This window comes from Myotis davidii, unplaced genomic scaffold, assembly GCF_000327345.1.
Source record: "Myotis davidii unplaced genomic scaffold, ASM32734v1 scaffold233, whole genome shotgun sequence".
NCBI classification, from domain to species: Eukaryota; Metazoa; Chordata; class Mammalia; order Chiroptera; family Vespertilionidae; genus Myotis; species Myotis davidii.
The window spans coordinates 2,305,187-2,322,262 of NW_006285917.1; the positions used below are offsets into that span (position 1 = coordinate 2,305,187).

Here is a 17,076-nt window from a genome sequence, read left to right on the forward strand (position 1 = left end):
CCACCCCTTGGCCCCTTCCTTCATCTAGCTGGCCCCACGCCTTCCCTAGGAAGCCTTTGCTAATTGGCTCCACCTCTCTCCGATCCCTCCTTATCTCACCATCTTCAGTTGGAACCATCAGCCGTCAGAGGTGCCATCTGAGTGCTGAGTGAGGGCCCAGAGAGGCGCAGGGAGCCGATGAGCTGCCACTTCCCAGGGGAGCCCCAGAGGGGGTGCGATGGCGGTCCTGGGGCCTCCGGGCCTGACACCGAAGCCTTCCTGCTCTCCCAGGTGCAGGCCCTGGAGCAGCGAAACCAGCTGCTGGAGACGCGCTGGAGCTTCCTGCAGAGCCAGGGCTCCACTGCCTTTGACCTTGGGCACCTCTACCAGAAGTACGAGGGCCGGCTGCAGGAGGAGCTGCGCACGGTGAGCCAGGAGCGGGGGCAGCTGGAGGCCAACCTGCTGCAGATGCTGGAGAAGGTGGAGGAGTCTCGGATCAGGTAGCGTGCGCCCTCGGGGGCGGTGGGCAGGGACTGGGGGGGGGGACCAACCTGCACTGGGGAACATGGGCCAGGAAAATCAAGTTTGTGAAAGTCAATGGGGGAAGTAGATGAATGCAATAGATGTTTCCATAGATCTTACAATCAAGTATAAAGAGGCAATTTGAACACTGTGTGCTAAAAATTTCTACAGTAAGGGAAACACGTTTCTTTACTCCAGACATACTTACAGAGGACCTACTATGTGCCGGGCAGTATTCTAGGTTTCAAGGGAATATAGCAGTGAACCCACAGTTCCCCACCCCCAGATAGTGACTCTTACACTAGGTCAGGCTTGTGATTGACAGCTAACCCCTGGACACCATCGCAGCCATTGTCCCCTGTCCCCTGCCCTGGTGTCCATAAACACTCTTGCTCTCCGCTCACGTCCCACTGGCAGTGGGACGTCCCAATGGGCTTGGATGGGCTGCCAGGGAAGGGAGCGGGTGCAGGCAGAAGACGGAAGCAGTGGGTTTTGTTGGAATTGAGAAGCAGCCATCTATAGGTGGTGTGTGCCGACCTCAGTGGGGTCCAGAGAGATGGGGGAGACACAACCCCAGCCTGCACTATGCTTTTAGGACTTTGGGGGACAAGCTGGCAGGCAGGAAGCTCAGTGGTTAAAGACCTAGTCTAGGTATAGACTGAAAGGGACTTACTCCCTGTCCCCTCCCACCCTAGCTTTGTGACCTCTGTCCAGTTGTTTAACAAGCGAACCTCAGTTTCCTCCTGTGTGGGTTGATACCACCTGGGGCTGGTGTGAGGAGCAAGTCGAGAGTTCAGTGTGGCGATGAGTGGCCACCCTCCTGCCCCTAGAAGGCTGAAGTGCCCGCACACAGGGCCGTCCCTGAGCAGGCTTGCTGGGCTGAACTGGCCAGTCTAGAAAGGCTAACCACGTACATGGGTGGCTCAGAGGAGAGAGGACCCTCTCTGATCAGACAGTGGCCAGGGCTTCATGGACACAGAGGCTGGACAGGGCAGAGAGGCCCTGCCCCTGCACCCCCGCCCTTCACCCCCTTCTCAGGTCTGGTTTCCAGCCAGGGTGAGGGGTGGACAGGCTGAGGCGCAACCCCCTCTCCACCTCCAGTGTTTGGATCCTGCCCCAAGCCCCGTTGACCTGAGCAGCCAGCAGACAGGGCTGGAGGGTGTGGGCAGCCTGTCCAGGGACCTGGGCTGGGGCTTAGTTTGCCCGTCGCCTCTCTGCATCACCTCCTCTGTTCAGGCCACAGTCAGAGGGCATGGTCACACCGGACGCTCTCCCCACTCTGGGGCCTCGGTTTCCTCACCTGTGAGTCTACCGGGAACTTTCCAGCCAACAGGCGTGATCTGCAGCCCTGGCCAGAACTGGTCCTTATGGCTGGGCCCCTCCCTGGCCTGGAGGTCTCCTCTACTCCAGCCCTGCTCTCCCAGGTCCTAGATAAACACATAATGGATTCTGATTGCCCATTCTGATCGTAATGGGGGAAGTTATGACTCATTTCACCGGTATCTAGTAGGTCTTTGGCCCTCAAAGGATCAGAGAATGGCAGAGCTGGTGGGAGGACATGGGTTATGTGCGGAAGGAATCACAGGCCCGAGAGGACAGGGGCTGGTCCGCAGTCACAGAGCCATGCGTGCTAAAACCCATCCCAGCTAAAACCCATCCCAGCCCATGTCATCCAGGGTGAGAGGCTGCGCCCATGAGCCCAGCCAGATCGCATCTGCGGAGATACTTTGTAACTGGAAGTTCTGTACAAACACTACTTGTTCTAATCTGGCTCAGCCCCCTCATTTGGCCCGCCGCCTGGTTTCTATCTGCCGCCTGATTTTACATTTAGGCTCAGGGCTTCCCATCCTCTCTCCAGGTAGGGAACCCACCTGAGTTGGGGGAAGTGAGGCCAGAGGGCTTCCGGGTCTGCAGGCCAGAGCCCAGGAAGCTGCCGCCTGGCCTTGCAAAGCCTGGGGCCCCCAGGAGCCGGAGACGCCAGCCCAAGCCCTGACAGGGAGGGGTGTGCCCTGCCTCCTCAAGGCCGATGAGATCAGCTTCCCTCCTAGATATAAACAAGCTGGGCAGAGAGGGGGGTGTGGGTGTGACGAGCTGAGAGGGCTGAGAACGGGTTTGGGAGCTGGTGACTGGCAGAGATTGGAGGTGAAATGGGGGGCATGGCAAACCTCAGCCTCTACAGAGATGGAGACTTCCCAAAGCTTGGACGTCGCCGGGACCTCAGGGACCAGCTAGCCAACCCGTCTACTTACTAAAAGTGAAGCAGAGGCCCCGCTAGAGGCACAGCCTGCTCAAGGCCACGGCGAGCGCCTCAGGTCCACGGGAGACAGCTGTGTGGTCTGTTCCCTTCACAAGAGCACCCGGTTGAGGGATGACCTGGGGCCCAAACCCAGCGGAGCCCATGGGGAGGGAGGAGGAAGGCTGCACAGAGGATGGGAAAGGCAGGGAGGGGTAAAGAGGAGTTTGGCACCACAGAGGCCCCAACTGGACAGCCCTCCCAGGCGGGCAGAGCTCCCCTGTCCAGAGGGGAGGGGAGAAGGGGAAAGGTTTGACTCCCAGGCTTGTGTGGAGAGGACCAGGCCATAAGGGGCTGCTCAGATCTGGGCTCCCCCCTGAATTCCAGAGGGAGGCCTATTCAAGTCAGCCTGGCCCGGAGGGTTTGGAAAGGCCGTGCTCTCTCTCTGCCATGAGGCCTCCCCCGTTTCTCTCCGAAAATGCTGGAGGCCGAGGCAGAGGGGCTGAGGGCCTGGCTGGCGTTGGAGAGAACGGAGCTTAGGTGGTCGTAGTAGCAGTAGGTTTAGCAGGCGCCACGCACTGCGGTGAGCACGTGGTTTTTTTTTGCTTATTTCATCCTCACGACACCACCGTTGTCAGGAGTGAGGCACACACAAGTAGCTTAGGCAAGGTCACCCGGCTGGTGAGCAAGGAAGCAAGACTGGAGCCACCTGACCTGGCTCTGGGCCCGTGCTTGACCAGCACACCCCACACGCCTCCGGGCCCTTCTCTGGGCCTCCATTTCCCCATCTGTGAGATGGGACCAGCAGCCTGACTGGCTGAGGACTCTGAGGTGAAGCTTCTTGGGCATTTCATCCACCCTGGCAAGTCCCTGACCCGCCCTCCGCCCGCCTCCATGACCTGCACCCTAGGAGCCCCTTGCAGACGCTGGAAGCCCAGGCAGTGACCAGGCAGCACACTGAGTTTCAGACCCAGCGCCCTGCGGGCTCTCACCCCTGGGTCTGTCCCCTCCGCTGCTCGGAAAGGCGGGCGGGAAAGAAGGCCTGAGGGCGCAGGTCCAGCAGCTGATGTGGGCGAGGGGTGACGCTGCCAGGCTGGGAGGTCAGGGGCTGGGCAGGCGGCTGTAATTAGAGCCCCGGTGATTCAGGTATTCCCTGGGGAGGAGGGAAGCACACAGGAAGCCACAGAACCCCCACATCCCCGGGCAGGAAGGGCTGGGGGGAGGGGGCGGGACGTGCGGACTAGAGGGAGAGGGTAAGGTCAGGGATGCAGGGACCCATCTCCCTGCCCAACAGTGTCCTTGTTCCAAACACAGGTGGACTTGAGCAAAGGAGGCAAAGCTGAGGAGAGAGGGTACTGACTGTGCACGTCTGTCATTGTGTCAGGAGGGGACTTCATGGGCCCCAGGCACACACACACACATGCACGCACACATGCACACAGGCACACCCCTGGTAGACCAGGGATTCAAGGAAGGAGGGATGGCGTTTCCTGCCCAAAACCACACTGAGGGTTCGTCTGACTGTGGAGTCCACATTCTTCCTGCCCTCCCTCTGGAGGGAACACGATGGATGGTGTCCTGCCATCCAGCAGAAGGGAGGAGGGAGGGGCTGCAGGGAAGGCGAGAGGTGGGAGAGGGCGAAGGGTAAGCAGGATGCTCGGTTCAGGCCTGGCCAAGGGCACAGCTTTTTGAAACTGAGACTGCTAAGGGAGGAACTAGGGAAAAGATGAGGGAATAAAGTGTCAGGGTGAACGGGCTACCAATCAGGAGAGGCTTCCTGGAGGAGGCAAACGTGGAGCACAGCCAGCAAGGGGGCAGACGCCAGCAGGAGAGGACTGGTGAGAGTCAGGAAGGCAAATGGGTTGGCCTGCCTCCCCGGAGCCAACACTAGGGTGTCACGGGGGAGGAGGACTGTGTCATAGAAGAAGAGGGGCTCCATCCACCTGAAGGAGGGACTACTTTTTGTTCATTGTCACAAGGCATCAAATGAGACAGCAAAAGCCCTAACCCTGCCCAGGGAGGGCTAACCAAACCCCAAGCTCCTACCACATCCAGCTGAGAGCGCTCTCTCTCTCTCTCTCTCTCTCTCTCATGTCATAGAAGAGGAGGGGCTCCATCCACCTGAAGGAAGGACTACTTTTTGCTCATTGTCACAAGGCACCAAATGAGACAGCAAAAGCCCTAAGCCCCACCCAGGGAGGACTAACCAAACCCCAAGCTCCCACCACATCCAGCTGAGCTGTCTCTCTCTCTCTCCCACCCTCCTCGCCTCCCAGGTACGAAGACGAGATCTCCAAGCGCACAGACATGGAGTTCACCTTCGTCCAGCTGAAGAAGGTAGCCTGCCCAGGATCCTTCCTCGGGGACCCTCTGCCCGCTTTCCCTCCAGATCCCCCAGCAAAGCCCTCAGAGGCTTGAGTCCCAAGACCACAGAGATACCTGCCCCGCCTGCTCCTCCTCCAGGCTCTGAGTCAGGTCTCCACGGGGACTCTGACCCAGGAAGCAAAGGCCCCCACCCCACTCCCGCCCTGGGACCCCCGACTCCCTCTCCCATCACTCACCACTGCTCCCACCCCCAGGACCTGGACACAGAGTGTCTTCGACGGACCGAACTGGAGACCAAGTTGAAAAGCCTGCAGAGCTTCGTGGACCTGATGAAAACCGTCTACGAGCAGGTGAGGAGACAGGGCGGCGTCCTGCCGAGCCACGAGCTGGCTGGTCCACGGCTAGGGGTGCAGGGGGGGAAGGACATCCAGTGGGGCGTGGAACCTTCACAGTCGCTCGCTGTTTCTGGCCACAGCTGTAACGGTTTCCTAGCCCCTTCTTGCACGGCTGTCAATCATCCAACCTGTCCCTCGTCGTGTATTTCATGGAGCAGGGGCAGGTAGGGTCCCCAAAGACCTCTCTCAGGGAGCACCCGTGACCTCCTTGTGCTGAGGGCACACGGGGACTAGGTGCATCTGGACAAGGGTCAGGAGGCGGCCTCAGAGCGGGGAGCCAGGGGGCCTTGAGCAGCCACTCGTACTGGACGATCTCCCTCTGTCGCGGCAGCCTGATTGCAGGTCCCCCGCTTCCAGCTCTGATGGCCACGCACTTCACCCTTCCCTGTTCTGAGCCAAAGCAGGGAAGGCCTGGAGTCAGCTTCTCTGGTTCTAAGACAATACCAGCTTCTACCAAACAAAAATGACCCAGTAAATGCAGACAGAGAGCCTCCAGACACACTGTCGTTTGTCCCTAAGTCCTCAGCTGACCCTCGGGGGACAATGGCCCAGCAAGGCCTAGCGCAGAGCCAGTGCAGTCAGCAGACGGGCCCTGCTGTTGGCTTCCGGGCGCTGCCCCTCCTCGCCACTCCGCCTCCTGGCATCCTTTGGGATATGTGTTCTCCTCTCCACACCTCCTGTTTCAGGGGTGAGAAGTTGCAGGGGTGATGCTTCCATTCAGCTATGAGCAGGCAGCACTACTGGGGATGACAGGACGTGGCAGCCTGCATACTGCAAACAGCTGGTGCCAAGCTATGGCAACGCAACCAAGGCCAGAGCAGGGATCAAAGGCACCACAGTCAGAAAGTTCTGCTAAAATGGTCCTAGGGGCTGCTGACCACAGCTTCATGGCCTCCTCCTGTGGAGTGGGAGGAGGTATCAGAGCTACACAATTCTCGGCCCAAATTCACTGTGGGTGCAGCCGAGGCAGACACCAGCAGGGCCAGTGTTTCTGAATCTGACCTCCATGCTGCTCACCCCAGAGCCCAAACTCAGAGCCAGGCCGGAGGTCCTACAAGTATGGAGCTGTGGCTGGAGGAAGGCCATGCATAACCAGACGTATATCTGAGCTGAGCATTGCAGAGCTGCTTGGCTCCTGTCCCATTTAGACATTGCAGCCCTTGGACCCCAAGCCTGACTCTTGCTCTTTACCATTTCTATGACTTTGGACAAGTTATTTCTTCACTCTGTGCCTCGGTTTCCTCACCTGTAAAGTGGGGAAAGTAACAGTAGCGGGCTCGTAGGCTTGTGATGAGGACTAAAGCCAATTCATCCATCTAACACATGTGTCCTCCGGGCCTGCCGATGCCAGACAGTGCCATCACAGCAAGCGAGCAAGACGGCCAGAGTGCCTGCTCGCAGGGGTGCAGCTCAGCTAAGAGGGGACAGTAATAAGCAACTAAACAAACATCTGAAGGAAGATCCTTTTGGAGAGTGAGAAGTGCTGGGCTGCAAAGAAGCCAGGGATGCAATCGTGCTGGAGGGAGGGAAAAGCTTTAGACCCCAAGGTCAAGGGGCATCTCTGAGGCGGTGCAAGCGAGAGGAGGCCAAAACCAGGAAAATCCAGCCTAGCGGAGACTCGAGGAGGCTTCGGGCAGAAGGAAGAGCTGTGCAAAGCACCAAGAGCAGACGTGAGTTTGGTGGTGAAAGCAAAGAAAGAACCACGGCAGAGCGGGCAGGGCCAGATCATGCAGGGCTTGGACCCAGAGCTGGGCTCTGGACCTTATTCTAAGTGTGCTGGGTGGCCTTGGGGGGTGGGGGAGCTGGGGAGGGTGCTGCAGAGCGGGGGAGGGCTGGGCTGTGCTGGTGAGAGCCGCAGGGGCTCTGCTCAGAGCCTGCGCTGGCACTTTGGGAGGCAGCAAGGTGAAGGTGTTAGGAAGCGAGGTCTGCACTGCAGGCTGAGAAGACAAGACTGGCTCTTCGCTATAACGACCCCCCACACAGTGAGCCTCTACACCGGCACTAACAGAAACATAGTGAGCCACATGTGTCGTGTGTACATAATTTTATACATACTAGTAATTATGTCATTTAATATGTAATTTTAAGTTTTCTAATAGCCACATTATTTTAATAAAAGGAGCAGAAAAAAATAATAATACATTTTATTTAGCCCAATATATCCAAAATAAGATTATTCAACATGTGATCAATATAAAAAAATTAACGGGCTATTTTTGTTCCTCATATTAAGTCTTCAAGATCCTATGTGTAGGTTACAGTTACAGCCCACCTCCATTCTGACTACATATAGCTAGTGGCCACTGCATCCGATAGAGCAGGTCTAAGCGAAGGCAGGGGCAGCCATGGCCACCTCGGGGGGAAGGAAAACATGGCAGACGTGAGACGCCCCAGGAGGGCTGGACACGCTGCTTTCAACTCTGGAGCAGATACCAGATCAGCAAAGCATGGGCTACTTGTGTAGGCCCACCTCTGTGTCCCCAAAAACAGCCCTTTCCTCTCCCCAAAACACACACACATACATACACACACCACACACACACACCACACACACTACACACACCAAACACACACCCCCCACACACACCACACACCACACAGACACACCACACACACCAAACACCCCCACTACACACACCAAACACACACCCCCCACACACACCACACACCACACAGACACACCACACACACCAAACACCCCCACTACACACACCAAACACACACCCCCCACACACACCACACACCACACAGACACACCACACACACCAAACACCCCCACTACACACACCAAACACACACCCCCCACACACACCACACACCACACAGACACACCACACACACCAAACACCCCCACTACACACACCAAACACACACCCCCCACACACACCACACACCACACACACACACCCCACACACACACAACACGCACACACCCTACACACACACATACACACACTACACACACAACACAGACCACACAGACACACACAACACACACACAGACACACACTGCACACACACACGGATAGGCCTGCAGGAGCCATAGGCCAGGCACTGCGTGGGGCCCCATGTCCACACTGCATCCTTCTGGGCAGTCCCCCTGCCCCTCACCTCCAGGCACAGGCTGGTGAGAGAAGCCTAGGCTGACAGAGGCTTGCATTTCCCCTCAGCTACCGAAGTGCATTCCAGATCCTGAGCGTACGTGGGCCTGGTTGCAGCCAGCCAGAACTCCGCCTGCCCCACCCATAAACTCGGTTCCAGGGAGATTAGCTACATCTGAGGACACCCCCCTGCAGCCAGGCACACCTCCTGGGGTGCAGATTGCTGCAAAGGGAACCTGCTGAGTCTAAGCCGCTTTGGCGCCTGCCCTTGTGGTGCCTCGGGGAGTCGGCTGCTCTGCCCTGGACACTTCCCCTGGCTCCGTCGCCTTCACAAGTTACGAAAATATCCCCAGCTACTGTTTATTGAGGGCCTTCTGTATCCCCGCACCGTGTACGCACCTTCCAGGCATAATCTCACTTAATCCTCACTCTCTGTGAGGGAGGGATAATGATTAACGTCAGAGCAGCTTGGAATTGAATCCTGGCTCAGCAATTATGTGAACTCAGCAGTTCTTTTATCGCTCCATGCCTCAATTTCCCCATCTGCAAAACAGGAGAATAATAGCACCCACCTCACAGGCCTGCTGTGAAGATTTATTTTGTTACTATATCCCAAAACCCTTAGAACGGTGTCTGGCACATGGGAGGTATTTGTAAACATTAGCTGTTTCAGTTCTATAATTATGCCCATTTTACAGATGAAAAAACCAAGGCTCAGAGAGGTTTAAAAACTGGCCAGGGTTACCCAGCTTATAAGAGGTGGTGGCATTCAGAGCCCAGTGCCCTTACTACATTTTACTGAGCACCACTAAGTGAGCCCTCAGACCTGGGGGCCACAAGGAGCGTGGTCACCCAATCCACATGGCAGCTCCTCAGCCTCTGGCTCCCTAGAGAGGCTCTAAACTGTACTTCGGCTTAATTCTTGCCAACTTGGAGGTGACAGCCTCCTAGGGCCCAGCCCAGGGTGGCACTGCCACACCACACAAGGCAGCATTGTTCTACCCTGTGCAGCCCCATGGGCTGGCATGTCTGAACAGGCCTGCAGATGTCCTAAACCCTCCATTTCCTGCTTCTGTTTACCAAGCTCCTGCGTTCCCTGCTCCATCAGCGGTTTAGCCAGTCCTTTGCCCTGGTGGGGGAGCCCGCCTACTGTGTGTTTTGACAGTGCCCTAGCCCAGTGATGGCGAACCTTTTGAGCTCGGCGTGTCAGCATTTTGAAAAACCCTAACTTAGCTCTGGTGCCGTGTCACATATAGAAATTGTTTGATATTTGCAACCACAGTAAAACAAAGATGTATATTTTTGATATTTATTTTATACATTTAAATTGCCATTTAACAAAGAAAAGTCAACCAAAAAAATGAGTTCGCGTGTCATAGATTCGCCATCACTGCCCTAGCCTGTTCCTGAACCGAAACAAATGCCAACCTAGGCCGGGGCTGGCAGTGGTAATAGAGGGCCTTATGCAGAACCCGCTGACCCCCACCACCTGGTGACCGCAGACCCCAGAGCTGCATCTCTGAAACTGTCCCCAGACGAGCAGGCCTGGCCGGGATGTTGGTTCCATGTGGGAAATGACAGTCTCCATGGTAACCGGGGCAGCAGAGGTGGGTGTGAGTCTGTGGGCATCATTGACCTTATTCTGGCACGGGGTCGGCCCTTCCTTGCCTTTGACCCGTGGTCTCTGTTCATGTGAAGATCAACCAAAACCCCTTGTCAGGAGACCCCCTAAAGGGCAGCTGGCCACTGGGCTCAGGGTCCTGCAGCTTCGAGGCCGAGACAGGATGCTCCCCGAGGGGCTGCAGGATGCCTGCCTGCCCAAGCTCCCTTTCCCGGAGCCCATCCTTGTCACCAGGGATGCTAGTGGGCGGAGCTGGACGGCGAGCAGACAGGGGAGGGGTGGCTTGCTCAGAGGCCCACGTGGCACTAGCTGACCCACCGGGCCCTGCATTCTATGGCTGCAGGGGTACGAGCTGCAGGTCAGAGGCACCTGCCTCGGCTGGTATAGACTCCAGAGGCTCCAACACAACCTCTCTGAGCATAGAGATAGATGGGGGGTCAGGGAGGGGCCCAAAGTCAGGAGACAGGGTCAGAATTCGGTCATGAGCCAAAACCGAACCTGGATCAGAGCAGACCTCCAGTTCCAATGCCAGATTTAGAAACGCAGCAGGCAGAGGTGCGTGCTAAACACCAGCACACAGAGCAATCGTACAATGCCAAGTATGGGGCGCTTCCAGGCAAGGAACCCAGTGTTCTCAGTTTTAAAGAATAGTAAGAAAGAAAGAAAAACAGAGAGAGATGGCAGGGGTATCTGCGTCTACGGTAAGAGACTTAGAGACATATGGCCCAGTCGCAGTATATGCATTGTTTGGATCCTGATTCAAACAAACAAGTAAAAATATAAATATATCAGAAAAATGAGATCACTGAACAAAATGTGATGCCTGAAGGAGAGGTCAAGGATGGACTGTGAGTGCCGGTAGGAGTAACTACGTCTGCACCCCACACCCTCCCTCCTCCAGGAGAGCTTCGCCCCCACCGCCTGCCCCCCTCCCGGCCTCTAGGAGCCTTGGCCACCTGACTCACTCCGTACAATGCTGGCCTCCTCCTCCTGCCCACTGGGCCCCCTGCAACTCCCAGCCCCCAACAGGTGCCAGCAGTTCTTCAGCACCTCCAGGGAAAGCAGCCCAGGGCCAGAGAGGGGACACCTTGCAGCCCCTTAGGAAGACCCCTGTCCCCACCTGCTTCTACACACCCCTGAGCATTCAGGCCAGGAGCTGTCAGGTGTGACAGAAAGAGCCAGTCTGTGGCTGGAAGGACAGCGGCTTCCCCTCCTGTCTCTGCCCCTCCAAGGGAGCTTAGCAAGAGCCGCAAAGTGCATTCCCAGTGTCCCCATAACCTCTGTGCTGGGCTTCTTGCCTGTCTGTGATCTGGGCTCACACTCCTGCAGGCCGGGTGAGGATGGGGGGCGAGGCTGCCCGGAGGGCATTCAGCACAGGCCGGGCCTGGGTGACCCCCAGGGAAATGGGAGGCTTCACCACTTTGGGTCTCTGAGGACAGAGGCTGGCATTTCCTGAGCAGAGAGGAGGAACAGAGAGGATCCTACAGGATAGGGAGAAGAGGGAAATAGTGAGGTTGAATCCCATTGTCGTTGTTGCCAGGCAAGCCCCTCAGCTGATGGGGAGGAGTCAGCCCGTTTCAGGTGACCCTGATTCACCTGGCCTCAGGTGCGGAGTATAGGCTTGTCGGTCTCTAGGCCCACTCCTGCCCTCATCATTCTACAGTTTCTATTCCAACATTTATCAACAAACTGAGATGCTCCCTTACCAGATGTGGAGGGCCTGGAGCTGAAATGGTTCTGCCAGACCCTCAGGGAGCTCCCCATCTAGGGGGGAGGGGTCGCGGGGGGGGCGGGTGCTAAGCTGCTTCGAGCCACAATGGTGCAACATGAGCAGAGCAAACGGCTCCCCCAGGCCCACATGTCCTGGGCTGCTTCCCCATCGGCCAGGAGGAAGGTGTGCACCCTGGGGTGGGCCACAGTGCAGACAGCGGGGAAAGTGAAGGAGAATAAGGCTGTAGGGTAGGCCTGGAGCCAGGAGTCCTCCCTGTGCCCCTCTCCTCTGCGAAGCGAGGAAGGCCCAAGGGTGGGCAAGTGGGGTGGCGAGCTGCTTTCCCAGAGTGCAAGCTGGGAGGCATTCATGCTTCGATTGTCTCTCCAGGAAGACAGATAGCCTCCCCTCCCCTCACCTTGGAGATAAAGGGACTATGGGTGTCCCCCACCAGCCCTGAACCCCCACGTCTGTGCCACCAGGAGCTGAAGGACCTGACAGTCCAAGTGAAGGACATGTCAGTGACCGTGGGCATGGACAGACGCTGCCACATCGACCTGAGCGGCATCGTGGAGGAGGTGAAAGCCCAGTATGATGCCATCGCGGCTCGCAGCCAGGAGGAGGCTGAGGCGTACTCCCGGAGGCAGGTTCGTGGCGGACCGCAGGGTGGGAGAGGCCGCCAGGGCAGCAGGGGATGCACTAGTGATGGCTGAGGCTCCTTCGGGTGTGTGCTGAGATCCTGGGGGGGGGGGCGCGACGCACAGGGGCAGAGGCCACAGCAGTCAGTTCCCAGGCAGGCATGAAGAATTAGAGAGCTCAGCGTTGTGCTGGGCCAAGAGAGCCCCCAGTCTGTTCTCTCCAGAAGCTCAGGGTGGTGCTGCCACCCAGCAATGCCAGGCCAGGTGTGGCACAGCTTGTGCAGCTCAGTCTAGGGCAGCCAGCAGGAGGATGTGGTGGGCAGGACAGGGCATAGGAGTGAGGAGGCTGGGATGAGAGGAAAAGGAGCAGCAAGGAGTGAGAAGCAGGGTGCTGGGTGGGGCACAGTGAGCAGATCTTGCCCACCACCCCCTCTCTGCCCTCCAGCTGGAGGAGCGGGCCGCCTGCTCAGCCGAGTTTGGGAACAGCCTCCAGAGCAGCCGCAGCGAGATTGCTGACCTCAATGTGCGCATCCAGAAGCTCCGATCCCAGATCCTCTCCGTCAAGAGCCACGTGAGTCTGGAGGACCCCCTGGGGGTAGGAGCAGGGAGGAACACAGGGACACATGTTCTCTCCCTCTCTCTCTTTCTCTTCCTCTTTCTCCCATCCCCCCCGCCCCTTGCTCACACACATACACACACAGACGCTCACTCATGCATGCTGAGTACATGTAAGAGGAAGTGGCCTAAGTGGCCTGCAGGTCACTTAGCACCTCTGTGCCTCCGTTCCCTCACCTGCTCTACTAGATGGCTGTGAGGATCACATGATCTCTGCCTGTGAGAGGGCTCTGGGACTGGCCAGGGCTGCTGGACTGTTAGAGAGCCCCCACACACACACACGCCCAGAGCCTGCCACCTCCCACCAGCCACACAGAGAGAAGGGAGTGGTGGGTCTTCAAAGAAGGGCGGCTGGGACAGGTGGCCTCTTTGGTGGCCTCCGGACAGTGTCTCCTTAGGTCTCTCTGAGCCCCCTGATGCTGCAATGCAACCCATCACCACACCCGGGAACGGACTGCTTAGCCCTCCCTCCCCACACGCACCCGTGAGGTGGGATCCTGGCCCCGGCCCACTCTCTCCCTCTCAGCCCTGCTCGCTGACCCCTTCCCTCTGTCCTGGCTGCAGTGCCTGAAACTGGAGGAGAACATCAAGGAGGCCGAGGAGCAGGGTGAGCTGGCCTTCCAGGACGCCAAGGCCAAGCTGGCCCAGCTGGAGGAGGCCCTGCAGCAGGCCAAGAAGGACATGGCGCGGCAGCTCCGAGAGTACCAGGAGCTCATGAACACGAAGCTGGCCCTGGACATTGAGATCGCCACCTACCGCAAGCTGGTGGAGGGCGAGGAGAGCAGGTGAGGGGTGGGGACAGTGGGGTGGGGCTGAGGGAGAGGGAGAACTAGAGAACCAGCACCACTCACAGCCAGCCTCCCCCTCCAGCGTGATCCTGTGAGCCTGGCAGGCCTGGGTTCATGTCCTGGCTCAGCCACTTACAAATTGAGACGTTGGCCCAGCTTCTTAAAGTCTCAGTTTTCCCGTCTGGCAAATGGGCTGATCATAAACATGCTCCACCTGTGGTGAGGAGGACTGGTGATTCTGCATGCAAATGCCTGTCACAAATAAGCACCCAGTAGACGTTAGCCACTTATACAAGGGAAAGGGGACAGAGGCCCAGAGAGGACATGCTGGTGAGCCAGGGTCACACAGCAGGGCAGCCCAGGGCTGGTGATGACAACCAAGAATTGCCCTCTACCTGCCAGTCCCCATGCCCCAATCCCAGAGGGACATAAGCCACAGGCTCCCTTCACATCCCTCCCTCCCCCTCCTTTCCCAGGATGGACTTGGCTCCGGCCGCTGTGGTCAGCACTGTGCAATCCAGACCCAGGACTGGTGAGTCTATTTGCCCAACAGAGGAGAGGGGGACAGGGTATGGGGGTCATGACCCCAAAGGCATCCTTTTAAGTGGCCCCCACACCTCCAGCCCCTTCCCTCCCCCACCCCTTCTGTTCCCTGTAGCTGCCTCCAAGTCCCACCTGGCCAGAGCCCCCTTCCGGAAGAAGAAGAACAGAGGAGGCCCCGTGATCAAAATCACCGAGATGTCAGAGAAGTTGCTCCTGCAGGAGTCAGAGGCCTCCGAGTGAGGCCGCTGGTCACCGGGAGCCCGGGTCACCCTGCCACAGGAGAGACTGGAGCCAGACTCAAGGAAGCTCTTCAGAGCCTCTAGGTTGCAAGGGGAGGCAAACCTGATTCTGAACTGAGAAGAGCTCAAACAATGAGTGTTGGGACTATCCACCAGCTTTTCAAAGTCACTCCACTCGGCATCAGCAACTCACAATCCACCCTTCCAGCCTCTGGCCAGAGGCTTCCTGATGGGGTGAACGGGAAGTGGGGTCAGTTTTATCTGCACCTCCTCACTCCTCTGAGACTCTCCCCAACAGAGGGCTCTGAGCAGGTCCCTTTGACCCTTTGCCCAACCCTTGCCCTAAACTTACATCTCAAGCCTCGCCTCGCCTCAAACTCTGTGCACGGCTGGTGCCCTCATTCACCCAGACCCAGCCATGGAGCAGGGACAGTGAGGATTGCTTATCCCCCTCCCAGTATCTGGAGTTTGGGGGGGCTGGGTGCCCTGGCTTTCCTGCACCACCTGGGCTCCCCAGAGATCTGACAGTATTAGGGAGTGAGGGAAGGAGGCTCCCTGGGCGTTTGGGGCCTGAGCCTGGACCTCTGAGATCAGCCCAGACACCTGTACCCTCCCTCCTCCTGCGGGATCCTCCCAGCAGGTCACACAGAAATGGACAGGCTGCCCAAGCAGATCCCGGCACCTTCTCCAGAAGCTATTCTTGCCATGATGAACTCCCTGCGGGGGGGAGGCTGGACGGCAGCCTGGGCCCAAGCGGCAGAATCCGGTCCTCCCTTCCCCTCCCTGCATCCTGGGGTTCGCCACCCTGCCTGGGACCTCAGCTCTCCACCCCTCCCCCGCCTCCCCACCCCGCACAGGTGTTTCCCAGCCTGAAACCTGGCTTTGGTGTACCAGCTCCCAGCCCCACCCCTGCCATGAAACCCTAGGCCCATTTCCCATGAATCCCTTCTCAGCGTCTCTGTTCTCCCCATCAAGCCAAACAGCCTGGCCCTGCCCTCCTCTGCGCTCATTGAGGAGCCCAGGGACACCCCATCCCTGTGGGGTCAGAGCTCCTCCTTTTCTTCCCCCTCTGCCCTCCACCCTCCATGTCCATTCCCTGACTCTGGCGGGGCCATGATGAAGGCGCAGTCCGGGAAGGTCTGGGGCCTTCTGAGCTCCTGTGGTCAGTCAGTCGGGCTGGGGAGCCCCAGTGACAACCAAAGAGAAGTTCTGCATCCAACAAGGTGTGGGCCTCCTCTTTCTTCCTCTTGGCTTTTGTCTGTAGATTGCAGGGGATCTCGGCAGCTTTAGCCTCCCACTCCACCAGGCCCCTCCTCTCTCTCCCTCCCTCCTCCCTACCTGCCCTTGCCTCCCCTCCTCTTCTTGGCCGCTCTTTGATTCATTCATCTCCTTTTCCACGAGGCCTTGGCTCCTCCGAGGGCTCAGGTCTTCCAGGCCTGTCGGGGGTGCTGAAGGGCTACTGACTCAGGACACCCATCCTGAGATCCCAATGGGTGCTGATTGCTGCTTTTTCTCTGCCTATTTATTGGTTTCCAAGGGAGCAAATCCTCAGTAGGGATACAAGATACATAAAATATATATATATTATTTTTTCATAACTTATGTGGCTGTTAACTTATTGCTTCCCTTCCTTTTCTGCATAATCAGTGCTGTATGCTATTTGAATAGATAACGTGTCCTAGCCACCCCTCCCGACTGGCTGGCCACCTGAGGGCAAAGCCCCCTCCTCCCTGCCAAGGGATGAATAAAATCCTGAGATTTATTCACGGCTAAAGCTATGTGTCTATTTGTGTCTCCGCTCTTGGGATGGGTCAGTCACTGGTCACACAAGTTGCCCACAGGACTCTGGGAATTCTCCAGTTATGGGGAAAGGGCGTCAAGTACCTAGTTACATCTTCCGGCCAATGCGACCTGGACACGGAAGGTCTCCCGCCCCACCATCCTACAAGGAGGCTGCACCAGTGTCGACCTACATTCCCAGTGCCTCCTGACAGGTCCAGGCACCATGTGGCTGCCTTAGCAAGCATAGAAATGAGGGATTCTCCCAAGTGGTATCGGGTTCCCTCTCCAGCACGACTCTGAGGGTTGGCCAGAATCTATTCTGATGGGTACAGGCCTAATCCTGCCAAGTCAAATTCTAGATCCACAGACAAGAATTGAGGACCTTCTCTAAGCCCAGCCCTGCGCTAGGATACCCACAATTGTTCTCCACCCCTCCACCTCAGGAAGCTCACAGTCAACTGAGAGAGAACTTCTCTACTCACGATAGCCATTCTGGACTTCCTGGCCAAGTAGAGGAGGTCAAAGAAGAGAGGGGCTTGCGCAGGGGACCCAGGAATCAGAGCAGGCTTCTTGGAGGAAGTGGGGCT

The 17,076-nt window shown here is 57.6% G+C and overlaps 1 protein-coding gene across 4 annotated transcripts in view; it reads left to right on the top strand.

Annotated features, from left to right (window-relative positions):
- KRT80 (keratin 80, type II) overlaps positions 1-16,481 on the top strand; it is a 25,419-nt gene extending 8,938 nt beyond the window's left edge. The window contains exons 2-9 of one of the 4 annotated variants that reach the window (XM_015559618.1): positions 271-479; positions 5,011-5,071; positions 5,314-5,409; positions 12,367-12,531; positions 12,968-13,093; positions 13,702-13,922; positions 14,402-14,457; positions 14,549-14,641. In XM_015559618.1, coding sequence (XP_015415104.1) covers positions 271-479; positions 5,011-5,071; positions 5,314-5,409; positions 12,367-12,531; positions 12,968-13,093; positions 13,702-13,922; positions 14,402-14,457; positions 14,549-14,583 — 969 coding nt within the window. In that variant the 3' untranslated portion in view covers positions 14,584-14,641. Of the gene's footprint in view, positions 1-270; positions 480-5,010; positions 5,072-5,313; positions 5,410-12,366; positions 12,532-12,967; positions 13,094-13,701; positions 13,923-14,401; positions 14,458-14,548 lie in introns of all 4 variants that reach the window. The other 3 variants (XM_015559615.1, XM_015559617.1, XM_015559614.1) reach the window with 3 other exon arrangements.
- The last annotated feature ends 595 nt before the right edge of the window (positions 16,482-17,076 follow it).